The sequence below is a fragment of the Copidosoma floridanum genome, unplaced genomic scaffold, assembly GCF_036245765.1.
Source record: "Copidosoma floridanum isolate Cflo_tuat_1 unplaced genomic scaffold, Cflo_Japanese_pri ptg000014l, whole genome shotgun sequence".
Lineage (NCBI taxonomy): Eukaryota > Metazoa > Arthropoda > Insecta > Hymenoptera > Encyrtidae > Copidosoma > Copidosoma floridanum.
Window position 1 is genome coordinate 7181885 of NW_028321891.1, and position 26787 is coordinate 7208671.

The 26787-nt window shown below is 36.8% G+C and overlaps 1 protein-coding gene across 1 annotated transcript in view; it reads left to right on the forward strand.

The window, feature by feature from the left end:
• Positions 1 to 26787, forward strand: part of LOC106636691 (uncharacterized) — an 85974-nt gene that overhangs the window by 1325 nt on the left and 57862 nt on the right. Inside the window, exons 2-16 of the mRNA XM_023391068.2 lie at positions 1873 to 2014; positions 10190 to 10514; positions 12516 to 12696; positions 12850 to 13100; positions 13163 to 13307; positions 13381 to 13593; positions 13669 to 13851; positions 13922 to 14119; positions 14200 to 14618; positions 14687 to 14741; positions 14984 to 15271; positions 15417 to 16675; positions 16817 to 17976; positions 18048 to 19526; positions 19596 to 26688. Coding sequence (XP_023246836.2) covers positions 1873 to 2014; positions 10190 to 10514; positions 12516 to 12696; positions 12850 to 13100; positions 13163 to 13307; positions 13381 to 13593; positions 13669 to 13851; positions 13922 to 14119; positions 14200 to 14618; positions 14687 to 14741; positions 14984 to 15271; positions 15417 to 16675; positions 16817 to 17976; positions 18048 to 19526; positions 19596 to 26688 — 13391 coding nt within the window. The remainder of the gene's footprint in view (positions 1 to 1872; positions 2015 to 10189; positions 10515 to 12515; positions 12697 to 12849; positions 13101 to 13162; positions 13308 to 13380; positions 13594 to 13668; positions 13852 to 13921; positions 14120 to 14199; positions 14619 to 14686; positions 14742 to 14983; positions 15272 to 15416; positions 16676 to 16816; positions 17977 to 18047; positions 19527 to 19595; positions 26689 to 26787) is intronic.

Genomic DNA, 26787 nt, shown 5'->3' on the forward strand with positions numbered 1-26787 from the left:
CTATCCTCCTCTCTCTCTCTCTCTTGCTCTTTCTTTAAAACGCTAATCAGAAGAGAAGTTTGCACAAGGTATCTCTTTTTTATTCCCCTCCTCGTGCATCGTTTTCTCAAGTAAGAAGTAACCCAAGTTGGGCGCGAAAGTGGCGCGATCGTTGTTGGAATCGGTTTGAATTTTCGCGCCTAAAACCTAGAAGCCGTGAGCGTGTGGGGTGAAGAGCGCGAGAGAGCGGTTTTCAAGGTCGGACGGAAACGTGCCTTGAAAAGGGGACGAATTGGCCGATTTGTTATTCGTAATCGGCGATCGATAGTGTGAGCTTCTGATGCACAACCCTCTCTGTCTTTCTTTTAATAGTCTTTGTTGGCATGGCGAGCAAAAAGAGAGAGAGAGAGAGAGATCACACATAGGTATCGCATCATGCTATACGTGTATAGTCCCCGGAGTTCGCGTTAACAACACGCGGTCATTTAAATGGGGTATTTTTAGAAAAGCCGGCTTAGCCAGACATACACAAGCCCGCACGTTTCTTAGCTATATAAGTAGGGCCGATGCAAGACGCACGATACGCTATAAAATTCATGTGCGTGCGTGTGTGTGTATATAGGTTATGTACCTCTTCTTTTTTCCGGTCTTTTATAGGTGGGTTACCGGTGCGTGACAATCATCTAGTTTTTTCATTCATTGGATCTTTGCGTTTGCACGCGCTAATGATGATCGCCAGAGTGTAAATCCCTTTCGTAATGTGCAGATACCACGTCGCTTTGATTCGTCGTTATACAGTAATAAGTCTCGGGACGCGTGCCAGTACGAGATCTATGACGTTGTTTGTGTTGCAAATTAAATTAGATAATCTGGTTTCGTTGTTCACGCCGGGGGATATGATATTTGTCTTCGCGTACCACCACCTCTTACGTAATACTTAATTCATTGCTGTATTTTGTAAAATGATAACACCCTGATGTCAAGTTTTAAAGACTTTGAAGACATACACTGCATTTTGTAACTAAAAATGACTTCTGGATTCCTCAAGCGTTGGTTTCCTTGCGTGCGAAAAGTGTGCCAATTCAATGGTATCATTTGAATATGGAAACATGTAAAGTGGGAAGGTCATGCCAATTTATAGTAGGCTTATTATTATTTAAGTGATGAAACAATAAATTACAATTGATAAAAACGATTATAAAATGGCGTATTCTTCCAAATTAGGTATTACTGGCTGTAAGACAAAATTGACCCACCATTTATGCAAAGGAATTCGGAAGTGATTCTTGGTCACAAAAAGTAGATGACATCCTCGATGATGTTTACAACGTATTTACAGCTCTTTTTAGAACCCCTAAAAAAATGATTTAAGGTTTTCAAGACCACACTTTTTAAACGTTTTTGAAATGTTACGTTCCATTGGGAGTTGATAAAAGTCGCATTCAAACTCTTAATGGGCTATAAGTTCTAGGGATTATTTGAAGAAGTTCTTCAAGTGAATTAGGTTAATATTGGCACATAAATATTGATAACAATATAAGCGCTGATTACACGTTTGTTACACGATCTTCTCGATGATTCTAAATAGTCTAATATGGCCTAGCACATACTACAATAGGTTTCAAGACATTTTTAACACACTTTTCAAACATTTGTATTCCTGGGATGGATAAATAACTCGAGTCGAGTGCGAACAACTGGGGCTTTGTAATATTTTCAAAAAAATCGACTCAGCCTTTTAACAATAGATAATCTTATTTTTGTTAAACTTAAAAATTTTTAGTTAAAAGAAATATTTTTTTTTTTACAAAAACGATTCTCCATAACTTATGAGCAAATAAAAAACTGGATTTCACAGAGTCATACAAACTAACGTAATCACATGGCTTTCAGATCGCGCTTCCAAAGCGGAAGAGTCACCATGGGAAGGGACCGAGGACACTGCCCTGGAGGCGTTCTGCCGTACGGGCGAAGATCTTCTCCTCACGATCGACTTGAGGCATACTGTCAATCAAGATCACTACGAATTCGAAATGTAAGTTGTTGTCTTTGGTAATGGGACAATTTGTGTCCGGCTGGCAGCGTCTTCTTGATGCGTTGGATGATAAATACGTAAACCCATTGGTGGTGAAGGCAATCAGCAATCAACGAGACAATTTTGTCGCATAGGCAGTCTAAACGAACGAATATTTAAATGCTGTTTTTTTTTTTTTTTTTTTTTTTTTTGGTTTCGAATGAGATACAAAGAGAGAGAAAGGGAAACGTGTTTTTAGTTGTATCCATTTGTTTAATTACTTTGTCATGATATTGATTCGTTTACTAACGTTCACTAAGAATCATTTAAAGTTTTTATATCGATATTTCAAACAATATTAACATTGTGTTTAAATCACGTAGCGGAAGTTTAATTTGGTTATTCAAAGTTGTCATTTCGCACCAAGTGTTGAAATTTTAACGATTGTTTACAAATATTTTACGCATATACATGCTTCTCATTATAAACTATGTTTGAGTTTTAAATTGTGCGATTGTATTTTTAGCTTTTGAAATTTTATTTTCATTTTATTTATTATTTTCTAAAAATTGTAATACTCAGTGTGAATTTTTGTTTATTGAGATCCCTAAGATAATTCCTACATAATTTTCATGTTGTGTCAATTTCACCAATATTGCATTTTGGTGTTTGAATTACAATTATATTTTTAGATGATAAGTAATACAGCTCTGAATCAGGGATATGTATAGCTCAAGTATTTTGCTTACGTGCTTATAAGATAATTTTTCTTCTGTGATTTAAATATTTTTGAGCAATTTTTTTTTTTTTTTTTTTTTTTTAATGCGTATTATTAAAATCGATTGAAAAATTTTCCATGAAAGATAAAAAATCTAAATTGATTAAATGTAATGTAAGTTTTGTCATTTAAAATATGTCGAAACTACTGTGGTATTTATTACACAAAAGTATTAAATTTATATGAAAATACAAGTTTGGACATGGATCGGTTTAGACCTTTGATTTCTATCACTGTGTTAAGTTAACTTCTTGTCACAATACACGATCGTTTATCTCACTGTAAGCGAAGTACTCTTAGTGGCTTGCTGATGTACGAATAAACACTTGAAGTTGAAATCGTTGCTCAATGCAAGTTAAAAAATAGTTGACGATACTTGCTCACTTGATTATTCTCCCCTTTTTTAAACGGATTATAGGTATAACAGTATACTTTGACACTCAGAGTACGAAGTTCAACTTCTTGTTCTCGTACAAAATGTGCGAAGTGCAAGGTTTTTGCGACATTTGCACACTGTATGAACTTTGCGTGACGTGCTCAAATGGGCCATTTCGAACAATTTGGTCAGTCATAAGAAGTCAAACTTCACCCACTTTGTGTTACTACATGAAGTTGAACTTCGCATACTGAGTGTTAAAATATTGTTGCAAATTAAAACATTGTATTAAAACAAGGGATAGACGAAAAAAAATTAGCCACAACATAAAATTTCGTTGCAAATTTTACGGTACTCGCAGCAAATAGTGGAGCTTGCCAGCAAAAATCGTCCCGATTTTCTCCCCCTACCCCCTTTAAAACTCGTACTCGCTTGTTCGCAAAGAGCCGCGCAGTCGGTCTCTCCGCATTGTGCCAAGGATCGGCGCGATCGTAGAGGTGTTATTTCAAGCCGGCGTCAACTTTATTCCCCGAGGTCGGAATTATTCTCGTCGTGTCATCCCGTGGCCGGCTAGCATTAGCAGCCTAGCCGACGACTTTGCCGCTATACAACAACGTACAGCTCGAGAGCGCGCGTTTGCTCTTCATTGCCAGGGACAGGCTGACTTGCTCACTCCCACTTTCCTCCCACGCTCTTTTGCCCCGTCTCCGTACTTTTAAGTTTCGATTTCAACTCCATTTTCTTCGTTGGCGACCAACTAAAGGAAAAAAAAAAAAAATACGTCCATAATGTAACCCCAACAGCGTCCGATTCGCCTTTACTCCGATAGATTTTCACGCGAGCCGATCGGGTTGTCGAGCTTCGAGAATCTCGCGAGCGCGAGCACCGGTTACGAAAGACGACGCTCTTCTTCTCTGCGCTAAATTCGAAGCGACACTTGTGCGCGCTTGTTATGCATCGCGAAAACAGATGCTGAGGCTTGACATATATCTCGTGTATTAGTTGGGAGATTTCATTACGAGGGTGGGAATTATTCGGGGCAGAGACGCTGGATTTCATGATTTTTCTTGTCCCTGTAAGCTTTTTTCAGTCAAAGTGGAGGTGACATTGAAAGGTTGGGGTGTTCTCGTTGTGAATTGAATTTTATTTGTCGAGGCTCATTTCTCAAATATGATCATTCGTTTCATACGCGATGACAAGTAGAGTAAGCCGATTATAGTCAGACCAATGTCAACAGAGAAGAAATGGTTTTTTGAGACGGTTACTACGCGAGAGCGTAAAAATAATCTAATGTACGAATTGAAAAACTTGAAAAACGTAAATTGTTAAAAATAAACCTAAACTTGAAGTAGAAAAAACCAAAATCAGTACGTAAACCTATAAGCGCCGTTTAGATGCAAACGAATCACATTCAGTCCACCATGAACACGACGTGTGAACATGAAACCGTTGTTGCATCCCATTCATTAAGTATTTTGTATTTTGTTTGTTGAGATTTTTTTTTTTTTTTTATTCAAGTCTAAAAGCCCATGACGTCGAGCATCTAGCGGTTCTTGACCTATTTTGCACCGTGTCGGGCGAAGACTCGTGGGTTGCGTGCGTGTATATTTACGACGAGTTTGAAACGCTTAATGTCTGGGAGAGATTGGGTTTTTCAAAGGGAGGGAGGAGAGATGACACACCGAAAAGTCAGCGCGTAAACACATGTGACTACTAGACGAACGTATATATTATTCAGAGTTTTTAAAGACCTCTTCGTGGAACTGTAGCAAAGTTTACGTGTTTTTCTTTCATGGAAATTTAAGGTGGTTCACACGTGATTCAAGGGTGTGACTGTCAAATGGATTTTCATTAAAATTACTGAAATCCAAACAATTGTAGCTGAATATTTTTTATTGGATAAATGAAGGTATTCTTATAAAATTTTAAATCGTAATGTTCAACATTAAAGTATCTCGAATAATTTTCTAAAATTTCGGTCAAGTCGAATGATCTATGAACTTCTATTTAGAAGTGCTCAATATTTTTTATGTTAGTTTCATTAATTTAAGGAAAAGTATGTAAATGATTTCTCAAAGTTTCAATTAATAATTCTGACGACCATCTTAAGGGGGTACAGTATTAAAGGACTCTCTTATACCTCAAAGACACTACGTTACTTGTTACATTTAACTTGCCAGTACCCAAAGAGTACATCATGCCAAGGACTGGTAAATTTTTCAAATTGTCTAGTTTTCTTGGAAAAAAAATTCTTATCTAAAAATCAAAGATTCAATTGGCAACTGTTTTTTAGTACTCTACTGTACATTAACCTTTTAAGAATACGTGTACAAAATATTGTAGATGGAAATTTGACAAAGAAATTTAGAGAAAAAGACTTTTGCTTGGAACTAAAAAAATGCAAGGATACTATGGAGCCGATGTGTTCATAATTTCGTAAGCTTTAACATTGTTGTTCATCCGTACCGATGAAAAATCTCTTGGACAAGTGAGTACGAGACAATGTCGCGCCGGTAACGTTTTTCAAACCAATATAAAAGTTGCGAGTTTCTGTTAAAATGGAAAACCATTTCCAGAGTAAACCACAACGTAAAACGATACGCGTTGTTTGGAACACAAATAGAGGCCACAATTTTGGATACAATAAATAGTTGAACGATGGTTCGTTCAACCGGTTCCATCGAAACTCCGCGGAGCTTTCAAATCCATCCACTTCAAACGCCCCCCTTCCCCCCACTCGCGGACCAATAAATCCACATCGAAAGGTATAACAGAGCCTCACCTCGTTGGCGCAAACTTGAAATAAACCAGCCACAAATTCGTAGCTCAAGTCCCCGTCGATCCACGAAACCCCAAAAATAGTCCAAAGACAATCGCGCACCGCTTCGGATCATCGCCCGTCCAACCGATCGGCACCAAGTAAGTACCACCACGAGGTGCCTCCGACGTTATACGAAGTAGACGCGCGACGACAGGGTGGCGCTGGCTCCGCGGCCGCGTTGTCGAGCACCAGCGTGTGCGCGAGATCGCGCGCTTTATTGTGACGTTTCGCTCGCGCGTCGCCGCGTCGCCTCCACCTCCTCGCTACATCGGCCGTTGCTGGCTCCCCCTTCTATTGGTGCTTTCAGACCCTTCTTTCAACCACTTCCTCGACAGCGGCTGCAAGTTTCATTCAAAAACAAGAGGCCGAAGCGCAAGGGTTTTACCGGAGTGTGTGTTGTGTCCTTCGTTTGGGATTGCAGATCCAACGAGGCAAAAACGAATAAATCTAGGCCGAGGAAAACGACATGGGCTCAATGGATGCGTGGATAGAAAAAGTGGGGTGCTTGAGTTGGTGAAGAAAAAAAGAGACGTGAGCTTGTGATGAAAGTTGGGGTGAAAAGAGAGGGATCGATGGATCATGGTGAAGCAGTGATTGTGATCGCGAGGCAGAGCCGGAACAGTAGTTATGGGGAGCCAGTGCAGTCAGTGCTGCAAGTGCGACAAGGAGAAGAAGAAGAGGTTTCAGCTGTGGGGCCCGAATCGGCGTGCCAGCATCGCTCGGTAAAGTTCCATTGGTTTCGCGAACGTAGGACTATAGTTGTTTTTTTTTTTTTTTTTTTTTTAAAAGATCCTGGTGATTGGGTACCTCGGCGAATAATGAGTTTCTCGTTGAGCGCACAATGTGAGCTTCGCCTTGGCGAGCAGAGCGGCTATTATTGGACCCGGGAAGGCTATTTTCGGCACTTTTTCGTCCTTATGGTTGGCCAAGGTCCTTTCGTTTCGTCAAAATGCGAGATGTTTGCTGCCACGCAGATGTTTCGGGCAAAATGAAAAAAAGGGGTATTTAAAAGAGGTTCAATGTAGAGTTATTTGGGTCACGGCCGTGCATTGATTAGAAATAACCGAGACGAGCATAAGGGTAAAATGAGCCGGCTGAACTAATTGCGCGCCAACGCGGCTTTTCATCGCGTTTTCAACTTGGTCTCGAAAATCATTGCAAAGGAAAATCCACGTGGACAATTACACTGACGATAATTCATCTCGCCGTGAGAAAAAAAAAAAAAGCCAGCAACCCACGCTTGGATCAAAACTAACTGTCCATAAAGTCCACGCTCGAAGCGTTTAAATTTAGCCATTCACTCGGCCGCCAATGAATGATCGACGTTAAAAAAAAAAATAAAAAAAACACCCCAGCCAATCCGAAAAGTTGGCTGGAAGCTTCCGTAAACACATCTATACAACATGCGGTATGTACGGTCATAAGAAAGTAATAAAAAAACGAAGTTAAAGCACACCCGACACCCGAGTAATGGCCACGTGTAGCTACGAGCCGTACGTATTTTACGTATACCTATATATACGTAGGAATGGAAGGGAAAAAAGCTCGTGTAGGAAGAGCTCGATGGTCTAGAAATATCCGCAACGCGAGTCCGTGCGCATGTGTGAATGACGTAAGTTAACAGCTTTTGTGTACACTGGAGGTAAGATATGGCAACGGTCCATTGCACGAGACTGGCTGTGTTTGGGTTTTTTATGGCGGGAAAAAGACGCTCGTGACGCGCGTAGTTGCATAAGGTTCCGAAAGGTTTTTGTTTAGTCTCGACATCCCGGATCTTTTTTATTCAACGCGAGACTGTTTGCTCGATTGGTTCAAAAATGTCTTCGGAAGCTAAACGATTAGTTTTGCTTACTCAAAAAAATGAAAATAAATCGGCCTCTTTATACGTGTCACTACAGAGCTAACCAGACTCCCAGCAATCGACCGTAGGGATGAAAAAAAAAAAAAAAAAAAAAAAAAAACACCAGCGACCTGACATTGGGAAACAATTTGGATCTGGTAATCGTTTACCTGAAATTTCAATAAATCAACCAATCACCAGACGACAGCTTTACAACACTGATCCCAATAAAATGGACGACTACCGAGTTTCCAATAACCCCACCTCAGAACACAAATCCTGCATCTTACAAGCAGATCAAAGACAAAAAAAAAAAAAGAAACAAAAAAAAGAAAACATAGAAAGACACCGTAAAGCACCAAGATCGAAATATTTTTATCCGTGCATACTTATCCCACACGAGTCGCTCGAGCAAAATGCATGTGTCTTTCTCGCCGCGCTTTGTCAAGGTTGTCGCGCGGCCAGGGGGAGGGAGAATTCGGACGAGCCCCAACGACACGACAAACTTCAGAGAGAGAGAGAGAGAGAGCTTGCGGGCGAGCTTGCGCAACGTTGCGAACGCCCTCGCGGGTATACAGTGCGAGCCCCGTTGAATGGAAGATGGGGGAAGCGAAGGCGTGGAGGGTGGAGTTGCGCACGCGTGGGAACGATGGTGGATTTAATTTTCGACGATGCCTATGTATGTACGCAATTGTTCTGGTTGTTGGGATCAAATATCTGGATCGGCATCCAAAGTTTGGTATTGAAATTACAAAAAAAAGAAAAAAAAGCAAAAAAAAAAAGCGTTAACCATCGCATCGACGTGGTTCGCTGTGTTTATTTTTTGTTTACAACTCGATTTCGCGAAAGCGTCCGATGACATACATTTTCTGATTTAGGTGTGGCGAGTGCGTTAAACGCGGCGCGGAGAATGGATCATCGATGATCTTATTGGACGTGAGCCATAATGTGGCGTGTGTTGTGGATACACCTATATTCCGTCTAATCATCGAGAGTTGGGTATTTTTTTAAATCTTGGAATCGATTATTGTTTGATTGTTAGTTGGAGATTTTTGTTAATACGTAATTATCGATCGAAACAATTCGACGCCGGTTTGCATTGAAAAACCTTTTCGAGCGTGTTTGTCTCGAGTTTTCATTCATTGAACCAGAAATGTAATTTATTTTCCGTGAAGGGTGTATTATATCATTTTCTCCGTTCGCAGGTGGTCTACTTTCGAGTGTCTTCTCACGTGGTTTGCGATTATACAACCGGTTTGAATCATAAAATTTTCTCCATAGATTTATGTAACAGAATGTTTTTAACAGAAGAGATGAGTGACTGTGTTAATATCAATGGAAAACTGTGAAGATATTGACGAGTGAATGTAAAACCAGATTAGATTACTGTAGTTATAAAGGGGGGGGGGGCAAACAAATGATGATATACTTTAAACTGGATAGAAAAGTCTTGTCAAGTGAAAGGGTGTTGTACAATTCGCGGAACTGCTGTAAAATTTTTCTATAAACATGAGTTTATGAAATTTGAATGGATAGTCTATGAGAAAGTGTACATTATCTTGTATAATTTCCTGTAAAACAGATTCATGCAATCGTTAAAATGATCCAACAGACAATTGTGTAACAAAAAGGATCAGTACTAGCTGCCGAAATTTTAGCGAAAAATTTGATAAAAACTTATATTTCTTCCCACAAGATTTTTTTGATTACAATTTATTTTTTTACAATACATCTATAAAGTTCTACTGGAAATTCTGTACAAAATCCTACACGGAAAGTCCAACATTTAAAACGAATCCATGAAATCCTACGGACAGTTCCACAAGAGTCGTTGTAGAACTTTTCCTATAAACATGATTACACAAATACTTGCGGACACTTTTGCAGGTATTTTACAACTAAACATCAAAGCTTCGAATCTAAGCTTCGATCGAGAGATCCAGTTTAAAGGACTTCTGTCAAATAATTTGAATTCCTTCAACATCTGAATCACACGTTAAGGTCATTACTTTACTCCTGTATGCACTCGGATGAAAAATTGGTATTTCCAGCGGAAATTATTGAGAGAAAGTACCGTTGAAAAATAAAAAAAGTTCGCATGTCCATCAAAAAAGTTTCAATTTTCACTGCAGGATTCCCTATTAGGCATTCCCACAATACTTACCACAAATACATAATCTTCGAGTATAAATATCGTAGGTTTTCGCGAGGAATGAGACGTATAATAAAAAAATCAAAGGCCATTAATGTTTGTATTTTATTGTCGGTTCTAGACACCACTGCCTTTGGCTTATAGGATAACATAGCGTGCCGCAGTATTGTCCACGAGTCAACTTGAGTGAAAAAAAAAAAAAAAAAAAAAAAAGAATAAAAATTCACAGGTACCGAGGCGAGCCGCCGATGCCGAGCGACCGTTTCCGCGTGGAGGCGCGCGGCAACAAGGTCCAACTGACCCTGCAGCACGCGAGCAAAGGTGACGCGGGCCACTACGCCCTGATAGCGAGGAGGCTGGCCCGCCCCGGCGACAAGACGAGCGAGACCGAGCGATTATTCTCCAGACGAGTGCACATGAGCGTCGACGAGCCCTCGTCCTACGCCGAGGAGGGCGACCCGCCACTTTTTCTCCGCCGGCTTACCGATCTCACCGTCAAAGTCGGCACGCGGACGCGCTTCCTCGTCGAGATACGAAGTGCTACCGATGTCAAGGTTGGTTTGCGATTTTTTTTTTTCTTTCCTCCCCAACTCTGTGATGTCTCTTTTGTACACGAATCAGCTTGGTGAGACGATGAGCGGGGTATAAATAATCATTGTTATGAAAAAGGGAATTAGATGACGCCATCTAATTGCATTGGTCAGTTCTCTTTAAACAATGTATTTTTATCATATCAATGATGAAGAAAATTTTAACTCGTTTAAACTCAACTATTACGTAAGTGTACAAATGGCTTGGGAAATAGTTGGAATGAAAGTATTGAAATATTATATGCATGCCACGGTTGAATCGACGAGAGTAAAATTATAAGTATTATTAATTCCATTATTACTCGTTTCAAAACTAGAGAAGTGAAATGTACATTTCGATCCGAACACGTGTAAAATAGAGGTGATAATCCGCTAAATTAAAAGCTCGTGTGATATTTATACACCGTCGAGCCCAGTTCTACGGTTTATAGATATTCGTGTGTACAACGCGTTCCAAAATACACATCTTTCCTTAAATTAGTTTAATGATGAATTAGTCTAATTATCTCGAACGTTTTGTACACCTCAACATTTTTCCACGTATACATCTTCGGATTCGCTTAAAAGCCAATGTAATTAGTTGCGTGGTGTAAAAAAAAAAAAAAAAAAAAAAAAAAAAGTAAATAATCTTCTAATTGTTTAAAATTTTGTACATTAAAATCTACAAATAATTTTGAAGGGATCGATTCTCACAGTATAGGATGCAATGTTCGTAAGCATCAGACGCGAAAAGTACGAAAATAAACGATGACGGAAACAATGAATCCGAGATAACTCGAAAAAGCACAAAGAGGAGGAACGGAGTAGCCCAGAGAATCACCTAAATCTGGTTCGCAGTGGCGCGCATCGGTAAGCGCAAGCTCGGGGCGTGCAAGTTAACGAGATAGTTCAAAGCACCCTTGCGGGCTCGAACAACGAGAGCCAACGTCTTCCGCGTTTTCATCTTGATCGATGGTATGGAATCGTCGTTTTTCAGGCGTATTTAGGCAAGAGCCGATCAGCGGAGGGGAGTCTGTTAACTCACTTTGCTGGACTATTATTACACCTCGGTAGAGTGGCTCTTGATGCAAAGTTACTCGATTAACTCTGCAGGAATATTCGCGATGATGATTTATTGGCTATGCTCTGAAATTTCGGCCGTTAAATTATGACATTGGTTTTAGGTATGATGTACCATTATTTGAAGATTGATGTTGAGCTCGAGTGATCTGGTTTTAATTAATTGGAAAATTTATTGCTAGTTGCGAGCTCAACAAAGTAAATGTTATGACTGATTTATTGAAATCGATGAGTTTTAATACGTGGACAAATTATATTTATCTTTTTAAATATGCATATTATGGATAAATAAGAAATGTTACTTTGAATTTTTATTTTTATTTTCATCACAAAAAACCTTGATGATATTCTTCAAAATGCAAAGACAGCAGTACAACTTTTAACAATCGTTATTTAAAGTGTTATAAAACTGTGTGAATTTTCAAAATATTTTTTACCACAAACTTTTTATTAATGAAAAACGACCTCAAAAGTATTGCTGTCCTCAAAACCTTGTATGAAGAGTTAAATATTCATCAATAAAACGAGTTTTTGGTAAAAAAAACTGCATTGCTGTCCTTCAGAGCTTGTACGGAGAGTTGAAATTCCATAAGTAAAAAATTGTGTGGTTGAAAACATTGAAAAATTCAAACAGTTTCCTAACACTCTGAATAGCTATTGTTAAAAGTTGGATTGTCCTCTCTGCATTCTAAGATATTCTAAGATGATTGAACCTCATCAACTACTTGTGAAGAAGAACATAATATATTTAGCCATTTTATTCGAGGACTCACTCACTTCTCGGCCAATTCGGTAATTTATTCATATTCATCAACCTGAGCAAATGGTTTTATTGGTAGGAGGAAAAAAGAACAGGACAAGGTTTAATACTGGTAGCTGATACACTTTATTTTAATCCGGTTGCAGGTAATTTGGCACAGAAACGACGAACCGATCCAGACAGGTCCAAGATTCTCCTTTGTCCACGAAGGAAATTTTTATTGCGTCGACGTCGCACCTGTGACCGTCGAGGACCAAGGACACTGGACCTGTATGGCTGAAAACCGATCCGGTCGATCATCCTGCACATCACATCTCAATGTTCTCGGTAGGAATTTTTGAAGATTTGATGCACAAAAATAATGCTTGTTTTCTCGAACAGCAATCTCAAATATTTCAATTTTTCAAAATCAAGTATGTCATTATTAAAAAAAAATGCCTTCATATAAAAGATTTCTTAAACATGTGCAAAAATTTATAGTTCCAAAAGCTTACAAGAGGCCAGAGTTTGTGAGTGAACTTCGAGCTTTGCTGACCGAGACCGGCACCGTATCGTTAGAATGTAAGGTCATTGGAGTACCTACGCCAGTTCTCAATTGGTTCAAAGACAACAAAGAAATTAAGGCTGGTGATGTATTCGCACTGACTGCGAACCCAGACGATCCCACATCGCTTGGGACGTACTCGTGCGTGGCGAGATCTTGCATGGGCACAGCTTATTCATCGTCCAGAGTAAGCAAATGAAAAAGAGTCCGAGATGTGTGAACATTTTAGATATGTTGGCTTGTTTTCAGGTTCACGTTGTTGGTAAGGGAAGTAGAGAAGGATCCTTGAAGCCAGCCGACACCCTAATCGTAACAGGAGAGCCGCCTATTTTCACTACACTTTTAAAGGACGAGTCTTGTCGAATCGGAGAAAGTATACTATTGTCCTGTCGAGGTGGGAATTCGTCAGAAATTCGAATTTTCACTTTTCTAATAAAAAATCTCACAAGTCAAAATTATTGTTTCAGTAAAAGTACCACCATGGCCAAAAGAAATCACATGGTACAACAAAGAAGGTCGAGTGGAAGCTGGGGAGCGTTACAAAATCATAGAAGATGGACTTGGGGGTTATTCAATACAAGTAAATCCAGTAGAAGCCGTTGACGAAGGAGAGTGGAAATGTGTTGCCACAAGCGCAGACAACGTTAAACAACTCACCACTTGTTTCGTTGCTATGTCCAGTAAGATGAAAAAAAAGCTATTTTACATTTTTTCATTTGATGAAAAATTAATGGCACAAATGTACTTATTGACAGTTCCAAAGAACTATAGAAAGCCTCGTTTTATGGAGAGTTTAAAAGCAGTATTGACGGACGAAGGTCTTGTATCGTTTGAGTGTAAAGTTGTTGGCTTTCCAACACCTCTATTGAGATGGTTCAAAGATGGACAAGAACTCAAACCAGGAGATGTTTACCAACTTACCGGAACAAACTCGTTAGGTAACGATCATTTACTATACTATTTAAGTTTAGCAAAAGATAATGCCAAGAATCTGAATTTAATCTTTAGGATCCTACTGCTGTGTTGCATCTAGTTGCATGGGTGAAGCCAGAAGTACGGCAGAATTGACAGTGGAAGATATTCAAAATCAACTTAATGAAGAAGAACGACTTCAGCTTTTGACAACCAATCAGCCGCCGAAATTTATAAAAGGTTTAAGAAGTACTGAAGCTAAAATCAGTGAAAACTTTAGATTTTCAGTACAAGGTAAATTATTTATATGCTGTCTTTTTAGTAAGTGGTCACCTTTACGTGATCGAATAGTGAATTGAAATTATGATTTGTAGTTAGCGTAATGCCAGAACCAATATTGGCTTGGTATCGTGACGACCATCCAGTAGAAAAAGAAGAAAAATATCGAGTTGAAAAAGAAACTCTTGGCATATGTCATTTAGAAATAAAGAGACTTGAGTTTTGTGACCAGGCCGAGTGGAAGTGCGTTGCTAGCAATGATTTCGGTCAAAGTGTAACTTCGTGCTTTCTAAAACTTATCATTCCAAAGCACTATAAGAAACCCGTATTTTTGGAAAACTTGCGTGCTATTATGTCCGAAGGAGGTGCTGTTAATCTCGAGTGCAAAGTCATTGGTGTACCACAGCCTGTACTCAAGTGGTACAAAGATGGTAAAGAACTTAAACCTGGTGATATACATAGGATAACTTCAGGCCAGGATGGAACTTGTTGTTTGGGCACCTACACTGTAGAGGTGAATCATCAAAACAATAAAATAATGTAACATAAATAATTAACTTATATAACATATTTCTTACTCAGGCGAGTAGTTGCATGGGATCTGTAAGCAGTTCAGCATCTCTTTTAGGCTTTGAAGGTAAAGGAAATTAAATGTAATTGTGAGAAAGTCTAAGAATGAAATTTAATTACAAATTTTCTTAAAATTTTTAAAAAAATTTGTAATTTCGTGGGACTTAATTTACAACTAATGATGCCCAACCGTCCGTCGTTATCATTTCATCTTGATTCGCGTGATTTGCGGTTACCTTTTCGTTTATCAATAAAGTCGATTTATTTTATTCATGAAAATAAAATAAAATTGATACTTGCTTATTACAGATCGTGTTTCTTCAGCATCGACATTACCAATGACATCACAAATAGATCGCGAACGTGAATTGGCACGACACTTTTCATTATCTACTATACACGAAGAAAGAACATCACAGCTTTTGGATACTGCGCAAACTGATCATTCCATGACTGTTGACGATAAAGGCGATGTTTCATTTAGTTTTGATGGAAAAGAGATTTCAGTGAGTCTTTATGAAACACCTGATCTTACAGAAGAAGATGCGTTAAAAATAGTAGAAATGTATGCAGACCAGCTCTCAGAAAACGTTACAGGTTACAAATTCATTTTATTACAGTTTTTTTCAGCATAATTTACATTCAGTACCGCTTAAATATTATATAATTCTTCTTAAGAATTTGTAACTATTTTATAAATCGAACGGATTGAAAACATAGTAAATATTGTAACTTATTACAGAACAAAACGTCATAGAACTACCACCTATGCGTTTTGTCAAGGAATCTTCAACCTCTGGTAACTTACTCATGGAAGCAGTAGTTATCGATGTATCGCCAGATTACTTCGTTAGCCTTGAAGAAGGTGACGACTTACGCACTGAAGCCGATTTAGAAGATCTGTCTATCATAGATGGTGTATCTCTTTCTTCACCACCGCTAACAGAATCATTTGATGAAGGAAAATCACCGCAAAAACCTCCTCGAAGAAAATCTGGAAGTATTTCTTCGAAGGTACTTGAACACGAATCAGAAAGTTATCACAGTGCGAGAGGACCAACTTTAAGTAAGAAAAAAGATGGATTTGATTTTGAAATAGACATGGATAGCGAGGCATTTGCAGATGCTCTTTCTTCGGTTCACACAAAAGCAGAAAGTTCCATGCAAGCTGACAACAAGCGAAAAGAAACTAAAAAAAGAAGTATGAGTAAAGATTTAAGTCTAGATATTGACGATCCATTATTAGACTCGGTTACTGGCATGGTGAAAAAGGAACGGCAAAGAGAAGAGTCCAAAAAAAAACGAAAAATAGGTGAAGCAAGTAGTTTTGAAGAATCTTTAATGGGTGGTGAAGATGAAATTAAACATAGAAAATCTTTAGAAACGAAAGTATCTTTCGAAGATGAGGAGGAAAGACCTTCTTCAAGATCGAATAAAGAACGATTAGTTGAGTTACTGAGGCAAATTTCTGACCCTGTTTTAGTGATTCGGGAAGCTTTGATAGATTCAGATTATCTTTCCGAAGATGAAGAATTTATTAATGCATTTTTAACGAATAATGTTGTAATTCCAGTACAAAATCTATGTGAAATAGTTGCTGACATTGAAACGAAAGCTTTGAAAAATGCGGGTGACAGATCGCTTGTTCAAAATATGCGAATATCGTTATTAGAAACCATTGGAGGTCCCACTGAAGAACTTTTGAGAGGACTGGAATTAATCAAGCGCCAAGATAACGTTCAAACTAACTTATCAATCATGGAGTCGTTAATCGATCCTGTTGATGAAATTCTTTTTGGCCTATCAAAGTTTGAATATGAATTATCTGGTCGCAATGTTAGCGTAAGTCCTGTAATACTTGAACGAACGATTCAAATTACCGACCAACTTGGATCAAATCTCGAAAAAGTAAATGCGGCTGCTAGAAATGAGATAATATCAGCTTTACAAATTATTCATAATGTATTGAAAGCGTATTTAAGCAGTATTACATTAAACCAGGTATTTTTTTGTACAATAATAGTGTATTAGTTTAACAATTAATTAGTATATACGTTGCCATGATGATGTTTTAATTTCATACGTCTTTATTATTGATAATTTTTACTCCAGATTTAAAGTAAATAATGACTTTATTTTTAGTTTGGTGGATGGACAGAAAATATAGATGCTGTACTTGTAGAATCTTTGTCACGACCATTAGAAGATCTTGAACGGTCATCGAAATGTATGCTTCAAAATAATTTATCTGAAGAAACATATAAAGAAGTAGATCAAATGTCATACGCGTTTAATGAAATACTTTCAAGATTAGATGCACTTGTAGTTGCGCTTGAAGGATATGAAAGTGATTACAGAACAGCTTTTGTTGTCAATTTAAAGACGTCTTTAGTTGCTGCTGCAGAACAACTTTCGAAATCAAAATTGGAAAAAAATGAAGATTTTGATAAAAATGCTAATTTACCAGAAATAATCCTGGATCCTCTTATTGATGTTCAATCCTCAGTAAACGCTGTTTTAGGTAAAATAGAAAGAATTGATCAAGAAAAAGCATCTCCAATTCTTCAATCTGAATTAGCTTTGAGTTTAGCAGAATTGAGGAATGCAGTGTCATTTGCTGTTCATAAAACAACAACATTGAAAAAAGATGAAACCATTAATGCACTGAGTAATTTAAAAGAGCCTTTAATAGACTTGCAGTTATCACTTACGATGGATCCAGTACCAGAAGAATTAAATATAATTAAAGATTTAATATTGCCTCTTGATTCACTCGAGAATGTTGTCCAAACTGTTATTCAGAATGCTCAAACATTTGAATCGATTAATAAGATTTCAGATGCGATACAACCAATTCATACAATTATTAAGGAATTACAACAACATATTCCAATGATAATAGGTACTCTTGATGATAAAAGTGGAATAAATATTCAAGAAGTCAAAAGTTTTGATGAAGAACGAAGTATGCAACAGGTTGTTAATAGTTTACGAATGGCATCAGAGTTAAGTACGGTGCATTTCGAATTAGCTACAATAATGGACAAGTGTGAAAAAACTATTGGAAATATTGAATCATCTCGTATATTTCAAACGGTTAGTGATTTAAGACAAATCATTGGCAATACAGCTATTTCTACAGATAAAATTTCAATGACCTCGAACCCAAATATAGAAAGTCTGGTTGATGAATTATCAAGTTTGAAAGAACCGCTATTAAAATTCGAAGATGCTTTGATAACTGAAGATAGTACGTTACAAGAACAAAAAATAGCCATTGAAATAATTCAACCAATTGAAAGGTGAAAACATTACTTTTTATGACGTATATTTATTGATTAAAAAAATGTTTTTTTAAATAAATTTTTTCCAGGCTTAAAGCAGTAATGGTAAATTTTGCAGATGAAATCATTCAAACTGAAGAAATTCATTCTATAATTGATGTAATTGATGGTTTGAAAAAAGATATTGTTCTGCACACGAGACCTTCAACGAAAACCGCTGTCGAAGAAGAATATAGCATAATATCTGAAAGTTATTCATCTGCAGATTTTGACCACAGAAACTTGTTAGAGAAAGCTGAATTACAAAGTATAAAAAATCAAGACGAAGTCGATGAAGGATCATTAGAAATTTCAGACTTTTCATTTATAGAAAGAGGTTTAAAAAATTCATCGAACAAAATTGCTCCAAAAGATGAAAATATTTCGAGTAATGAGCCAAACATAGTCGATCGAATCCTTATTGGTGAGAATGCAGGCAGAGTATTTGAAATTCATGATGAAGTACATAAAAGATCGGACAAAATTTCAGATAAACATGTAATTTATCCAAAAGAAGAATTCGCCCTCATTATCTCCCAATCTTTGCAAGAAATTCAGCAAGACATATCAGAAATTCTAGATGAATTTGAGCAAGAGTTTACATCTCATCCCGTATCTCGTTTAGCTGAAGCTCTTGAAAATCTGCGCAGAACTATATTAGTTGTTCGTTCAAATATTTCTCACATGACTGTAGAAACATCAGATGAAAAATCTGAATCATCTCATGCTGAATCTTGTGAAGGGGCGGAAAAAATATCACTATCTCTAAAAGAACTATTGCAACCAATTTTAGAAGTTCGTGAAGCATTATCTCAAACTCAGGATCATGGAGCACCAGAAGTACTTTTGTTAAATCGGCTGGATCAACCAATACGAGCTATTGAATTTAATGTTTTGCAACTAGCATTGGAAGCACATTCGTACACAGTAGAAAGTGAAGAAACATCAAGTCGTGTAAGTTTAGATGCTATGGCACGAGTACTTGAAGATATAGAATTTCAGATTCCTCTTGCACTTGACGAAGTTAGCTCTAGACAAGAAATACTTAGTACATTACGTAATATTTTTAAACCACTCGATATTATCAATGAAAAAATGCATGAAATACCTCTCGATACGGCCGTTGAAGATAATTTAGAAATAGATATAGCCAATGTTTTGATTACACCAATTGGCGAATTTCGTGATTCTTTGAATGAGTTGTACAATCGTATAGAAACTGCAGATTATCACGATGAAAGTAATAAAAACACTGTTTCAATTTTAAAATATTTGATTGAACCTCTGGTTGAATTACAAAGTTCTCTGTCCGTGGTAAAAAGTTGTAGAAAAACATCTATTTCTGATACTGGCTTGCTGGATGAAAGAAAAAATGTTATGATGCGAGCTGTGGAAGAAGTAAGATTTGGTATCAGCAAAATACGCAATGAAATTAATAATACTGAAAACATGAGTATATTGGAAAACTTTATTACAACATCGGTTGATGCATTAGATTCTGCTATAGTTTCATTTCAAAATCAAATAAGGTAATCAAAGCACTTATAAAAATATTGATCTCATATTTTATTAAGTTTTAATTGTATATTATTTTACAGCAAAGCTAATTATCAACGTCGACAAAGTTGTTTAGAAACTTTACAACAAAGGTCTATTATACCTTTGCAGAAACTTGGAGAAAAAATTACTATTATTAAGGAGAAAATGGATAAACCATCATTAGATGCTATTTTACAACCCTTAGAAACTTTATCAAAACAGATTCAATTGGCTCAAATTCAATTTTCACAATCTTCAGATCAACCTTTAGATGAAGAAGCAATTATTGAAGGATTTTTATATCCTGCAAAACATTTACTTTCATCCTTGGAATCAGTAAAGCAAGATTTAAGTTTAAATTTACAAGAAGATTCTGTAAGTTTTTTACAAGAATTAGGGGAATGTACTTCAAATTTGGCTTCAACATTTTTAAAACTTCAAAATGAGCTGACGATAGAGGGAGCCAACGAAAAATTTTCTGTCATTGAAACTTTATCTGCAGTCACAGTACCTCTTAATAGTATAAAGCAAACTATAACTGAAATTTCAAAAAACTATGAAGATGCTTCTGTTTCATCGCGTTCCCAAACTGTAGAACAAATTATTATTGGTGATGAAAAAAGTTTAATTGATTCTAAAACTGAAAAGCCACAAGAAGATAAAAAAAAGGAATTAGACGGTAAACTTCCTACAATTTTGACAACAGTTGAAACTATAGTTGATGAATTTATTGAAGTATCAAAGCAAGAAACTGAAAGTTTGACTACTTTAAAGTTTGCTACTGAAGAGACGATTTCAGAAAATGAAAAGGAATCATTTAGTTTAATTGATTTAGAACATAAAAAATTAGAGGAGTCACCATTAAAAAGTATTGTACACACAGAAAGTGCAGCAAATAAGTCAGTAGAAAAAGATTCTGTGAATATTATTGAATCTTTAGGAGAGATTCCTGATAGGCGACATAGTATTACAGCTTCATGGTCCATGATAATTGAACCTTTGAATAACTTACAGCAGTCAATTTTAACAATCATAGAAACTCCTACAGAAATGAGTATTAGAGAACCAAGTGCTGCTCAGAGTCAAGTTATCATGCAACGTTTAACTGATTTGTATTCTTCAATTGCAGCCATGCAGCAAATTGTCAGTGATAATTCTGAACAAATAACTCTCACGTCTTGGCAAGAAAAAAGTTTACCCGCTATGAAAAATTTAGCTGTTGCCTTAGAAAAATTAGGAGAGCATCTACCGATACTTGCAGATCAGAACATGGAAAAAGAAGAAATTTCATTACAAACAAGTGAAATGATTTATAGTAGTGATGTCAGCACCGCTCTAAAAACATTGATTGCACCACTTCATGACTTAAGAGAACGTTTAGGACTAATAGTTCAAGAGCAAGTACCGTATGATTTGGAAATTTCTGAGATAGATCTAGAGACAATAAAAACAAGAAAGGCCATTGAAAGTGTTGAAGAAATAACATACTTTAATCCACATATGGATGAACAACCCATCGGAAGCGTTTTAAATTTAGCTGAGTTGCAAAGTGACCATCTTATTTCAAGTGAACAGGATATAAAGTCAGTGCTTTCAAAATATGAAGAAGTCAAAGTTACCAATGAATCATGCCACGAATTAGTCGTTGAAAAAATAGTATCCCAAGAAGGTTCTGAAGAGTCTGATATGCAAGCTATGGTTGAAAATATAGAAGAGATGGCAGCCATAAGGACAGTTAAAGAAAAGTCCTTAGAGTTACCAACTGAAAATGTTACAACTGATGAGTTGTCTGAAAAAGTACATGACTCTACTTATCAAGCAAAAAGTGCAGAGTGCATTAGGGGTATTTCTGCTGAAAAAGTTTCTTCCCCCGAAACAAATGATTCTTGCATAACAGATCAAGTGACAACTGATAAGCAAAAACTCAAGCTACACACTGCTGAGGCAGAAGATACTGAAAATATTCAAGATGTTACTGGTAATATATGTGATTTTATAAGAAGAGATCAAGCTGAATTGAAAGATTCTTGTCAAGAAAAGGTAATGTTTCAAGAACTTCAAACATTTTCAGAAATTGAAAACAATGCTGACTTATCTTGTGTTAAAAAGGAATTTTTAATAAAGCAAGAATCAGGTGAAGAACTTGAAAACTTCATCGAAGTAGCTCAAAGTAAAGCAAAAGTATTATGTGTAGATGATACGAATATTAAAGACCAACAAGATGTTCCTGAAAGTAAAATTAAAAAACAAGTATCAGAAGATTTTAGAGAGAAAAAAAAATTAAGTACAAAAACAGAAGACGTAGAAAATAGTAAAGATACACAGAGCAAACTCAATATAGAATTAAAGACCGAAAACGTAACACAAGAAGAAATTAACAAAAAAAATAAAAAACCGAATAAAAACCTAGAAAAATCTGAATCCATAGAAAATCAGGAATCAGATGCAAAAGTTCAGTGTCCAAGAGAAGAAACAAAAGTAGATGATGAAAAAAGGAAAGTCGAAAGTGCGTTATGGTTTGTTATTAGCGAACCACTTTATGAGTTGCAAGAAATTCTACCGTTACTTATTGAAGCACCCAAAACTCTAGAAGCACTCATAGCATTGGAAACAACTGTGCCTTCTTATGATACTATCAGTGAGTGTTTATTAAACTTAAAAATATCAATTGATAATGTCCAAAAAACAAAAGAAAATTCAGAACACAAAGATGAAACAGCTTTGGAAAATGACCGATTACAGGCATTACAAAATCTCGGCATGATATTAGAAAACTTAGAACTACAATTACCTACATTGTCAGAAAGTTTAGAAAATGAAAAAAAAGAAACTCTTGTATTAGAAGACAAACCATTATTAGGTGATGTTAGCCACATATTACAATTATTACTTGCTCCATTGCAAAAACTTAGAGATCGATTGCAATTCATAACTGAGGAACAAAACCTAAGAGACTATGAATATGTAGCAGAAATACAACCCGTAATAAAGGAAGAGAAAGAAAATCTAAGACAAAACGAAGAAACAAAAGAGACTATACGATTAGAAGAAGAGCTAAATCTTCAGGAGGCTGAAGAAAAAGAAAATGAGAAGCGACAACAGGAAGAGGCTGAAAAAGCTAAGGCAGAACAAATAGAACGTGACAAGGAACAAATGGAAGAAAAACTAAGACTAGAAGAAGAAACGAAAGAGGCTATACGATTGGAAGAAGAATTAAGTCGTAAACGGGCTGAGGAAGAAGAAAATGAGAAGCGGCAACAGGAAGAGGCTGAAAAAGCGAAAGCAGCACAAATGAAACGTGACAAAGAAGAAATAGAAGAAAAACTAAGACTAGAAGAAGAAACGAAAGAGGCTATACGATTGGAAGAAGAATTAAGACGTAAACGTGCTGAGGAAGAAGAAAATGAGAAGCGACAACAGGAAGAGGCTGAAAAAGCGAAAGCAGCACAAATGAAACGTGACAAAGAAGAAATGGAAGAAAAACTAAGACTAGAAGAAGAAACGAAAGAGGCTATACGATTGGAAGAAGAATTAAGTCGTAAACGTGCTGAGGAAGAAGAAAATGAGAAGCGACAACAGGAAGAGGCTGAAAAAGCTAAGGCAGAACAAATAGAACGTGATAAGAAGGAAATGAAAGAAAAACTGAGTCAAGAGGAAGAAATGAAAGAGGCTACACGATTGGAAGAAAAATTGAGACGTAAAAAGGCGGAAGAAGAAGAAAATGAGAAGCGAAAACAGGAGGAGGCTGAAAAAGCTAAAGCAGCACGAATGAAACGTGACAAAGAAGAAATGGAAGAAAAACTTAGACTAGAAGAAGAAACGAAAGAGGCTATACGATTTGAAGAAGATTTAAGACGTAAACGGGCTGAGGAAGAAGAAAATGAGAAGCGACAACAGGAAAAGGCTGAAAAAGCTAAGGCAGAACAAATAGAACGTGATAAGAAGGAAATGGAAGAAAAACTGAGACAAGAGAAAGAAACGAAAGAGGCCACACGATTGGAAGAAGAATTAAGACGTAAACGGGCTGAGGAAGAAGAAAATGAGAAGCGGCAACAGGAAGAGGCTGAAAAAGCTAAGGCAGAACAAATAGAACGTGATAAGAAGGAAATGGAAGAAAAACTAAGACTAGAAGAAGAAACGAAAGAGGCTATACGATTGGAAGAAGAATTAAGTCGTAAACGGGCTGAGGAAGAAGAAAATGAGAAGCGGCAACAGGAAGAGGCTGAAAAAGCTAAGGCAGAACAAATAGAACGTGACAAGGAACAAATGGAAGAAAAACTAAGACTAGAAGAAGAAACGAAAGAGGCTATACGATTGGAAGAAGAATTAAGTCGTAAACGGGCTGAGGAAGAAGAAAATGAGAAGCGGCAACAGGAAGAGGCTGAAAAAGCTAAGGCAGAACAAATAGAACGTGATAAGAAGGAAATGGAAGAAAAACTGAGACAAGAGAAAGAAACGAAAGAGGCCACACGATTGGAAGAAGAATTAAGACTTAAACGTGCTGAGGAAGAAGAAAATGAGAAGCGACAACAGGAAGAGGCTGAAAAAGTTAAAGCAGAACAAATGAAACGTGACAAGGAACAAATGGAAGAAAAACTAAGACTAGAAGAAGAAACGAAAGAGGCTATACGATTGGAAGAAGAATTTAGTCGTAAGCGGGCTGAGGAAGAAGAAAATGAGAAGCGGCAACAGGAGGAGGCTGAAAAAGTTAAGGCAGAACAAATAGAACGTGATAAGAAGGAAATGGAAGAAAAACGGAGACAAGAAGAAGAAGCGAAAGAGGCTACACGATTGGAAGAAGAATTAAGTCGTAAACGGGCTGAGGAAGAAGAAAATGAGAAGCGGCAACAGGAAGAGGCTGAAAAAGCTAAGGCAGAACAAATAGAACGTGATAAGAAGGAAATGGAAGAAAGACTGAGACAAGAAGAAGAAACGAAAGAGGCTATACGATTGGAAGAAGAATTAAGTCGTAAACGGGCTGAGGAAGAAGAAAATGAGAAGCGGCAACAGGAGGAGGCTGAAAAAGTTAAGGCAGAACAAATAGAACGTGATAAGAAGGAAATGGAAGAAAGACTGAGACAAGAAGAAGAAACGAAAGAGGCTATACGATTGGAAGAAGAATTAAGTCGTAAACGGGCTGAGGAAGAAGAAAATGAGAAGCGGCAACAGGAAGAGGCTGAAAAAGCTAAGGCAGAACAAATAGAACGTGATAAGAAGGAAATGGAAGAAAGACTCAGACAAGAAGAAGAAACGAAAGAGGCTATACGATTGGAAGTAGAATTAAGTCGTAAACGGGCTGAGGAAGAAGAAAAAAAGAAGCGAAAACAGGAGGAGGCTGAAAAAGCGAAAGCAGCACAAATGAAACGTGACAAAGAAGCAATGGAAGAAAAACTAAGACTAGAAGAAGAAACGAAAGAGGCTATACGATTGGAAGAAGAATTAAGACGTAAACGTGCTGAGGAAGAAGAAAATGAGAAGCGACAACAGGAAGAGGCGGAAAAAGTTAAGGCAGAACAAATGAAACGTGACAAGGAAGAAATGGAAGAAAAACTGAGACAAGAGAAAGAAACGAAAGAGGCCATACGATTGGAAGAAGAGCTGAAACTTAAGAAGGCTCAAGAAGAAGAAAATAAAATGCGAAAACAGACGGAAGTTAAAAAAGTTAAAAATGAACTAGTGGAACATGATATGATGGAAAAGGAAGAAAATCTGAGGCTAGAAGAAAATGAAGAGAAGGATGGTGTAAAGTTAGAAAATGACATAAAACGTAAGAAGGCTGAAGAAGACGAATTAAAAATAGAAGATAAAAAGCCACAACAGAAGGAGGCTGAAAAAACTCAAGTAGATGAAGTAGAACGTATGATAAAAGATGAAGCCAGTAGGCTCGTTAGCGAAGAAATTAGTGCAGAAACGAAATATATCAAGAAAGAAACACAACGTTTGAAGGAGGAAACAGTTAATATTACTAAGGAGGATCAACATACGAAGACACGTGAACAGGAGGTATGTGATTGGAGGAAAAAGGCAATTATTACTGAAGAAGTAGTAAGTGGTAAGAGAAGTAGTAGAGAAGAAAGTAATTTGAAGGAGTATGTAATTAGTGAAGAAAATCAAAAAGATAAATGGATAAAAAATAAAAGCGCTTTAGAAGGTACAAAACGCATTAGAAACGGTGTAGATGTTGCAAGAGCTGTGGAAGAAAGAACAAATATAAGTAAATTTACAGCAACGGGTGGTAGTAAAATGGTTAGAAGTACAGAAAATTTAAGTTATGATAGATATACGATTGAGTCTTCACCTAAAACCAGAACTTTCGAAAATCTTTATCAATACACAAATGAAGATTCTTTGCCTTGTAAATCTAGACTTGAAGCTTTAAAAAGTGATTATCACCGAGAAATGAAGTTTAATGTTGATAGTAATACGTTGAATAAGAGATCCGTAACTTGTGTTGAATCAAAAAGAGGTGAAGATCAAATTAAGGAAAGTAAAATGATTTTACTTAATGATCGGTCGAGTCCTACCTTACGGGATGAAGTAAAAAAGATAGATTTTCATTACAATAGAAATAAAAATCTTCTCTCAAACTGTGCAAAATTTAATTTTTACTCATCTTACGATGGACCTACCATTAGACGAGTTGGAAGTCCGATAAGTTTTGATTACAAGAAATCATCACTTTGTGATTTGTCTCGTTTAAAACATGACGTATTAGATCCACATCGACTATATCCTAACAGAAAAAATACATTTTTATCAAAATCAAGAGAGGACTTGCCACGTTCAGATAAGACTTTGCGATCTTCATATCCTTCTTTATTCAGTGGTACGAGTATTCTAGATTTAACGACAGCAGGGAGAATGTCGTATGGTTTTGATTTTTCTAAAAAGTATAGAGCTTACTCGAATTCTTTCTTACAATATGAATTAGAACCTAAAAAAAAGTCGTATTATGGGTCACACGATAACATAAAAAAGGAATTTGAGCGCCCAACATACACACCTAAGTCATTTAATAGTAACGACTATTCTTTATCGGTATCAGAGAGTCTAGCACTTAGTCGATCTCGTAGAAGGTTTGAATCAAGAAATCCTACAATAATTTACGAAGGAAAAGCTGAAACAAAATCTTCAAAAACTAGATTACCAGATGTAAGTGTAAATGTTTTGGAATGTACTCGTCAGCTATAACTTGATGTTTGATATTGATGACTATTATACTTGATGATTATTGATATAAATATATAAAAA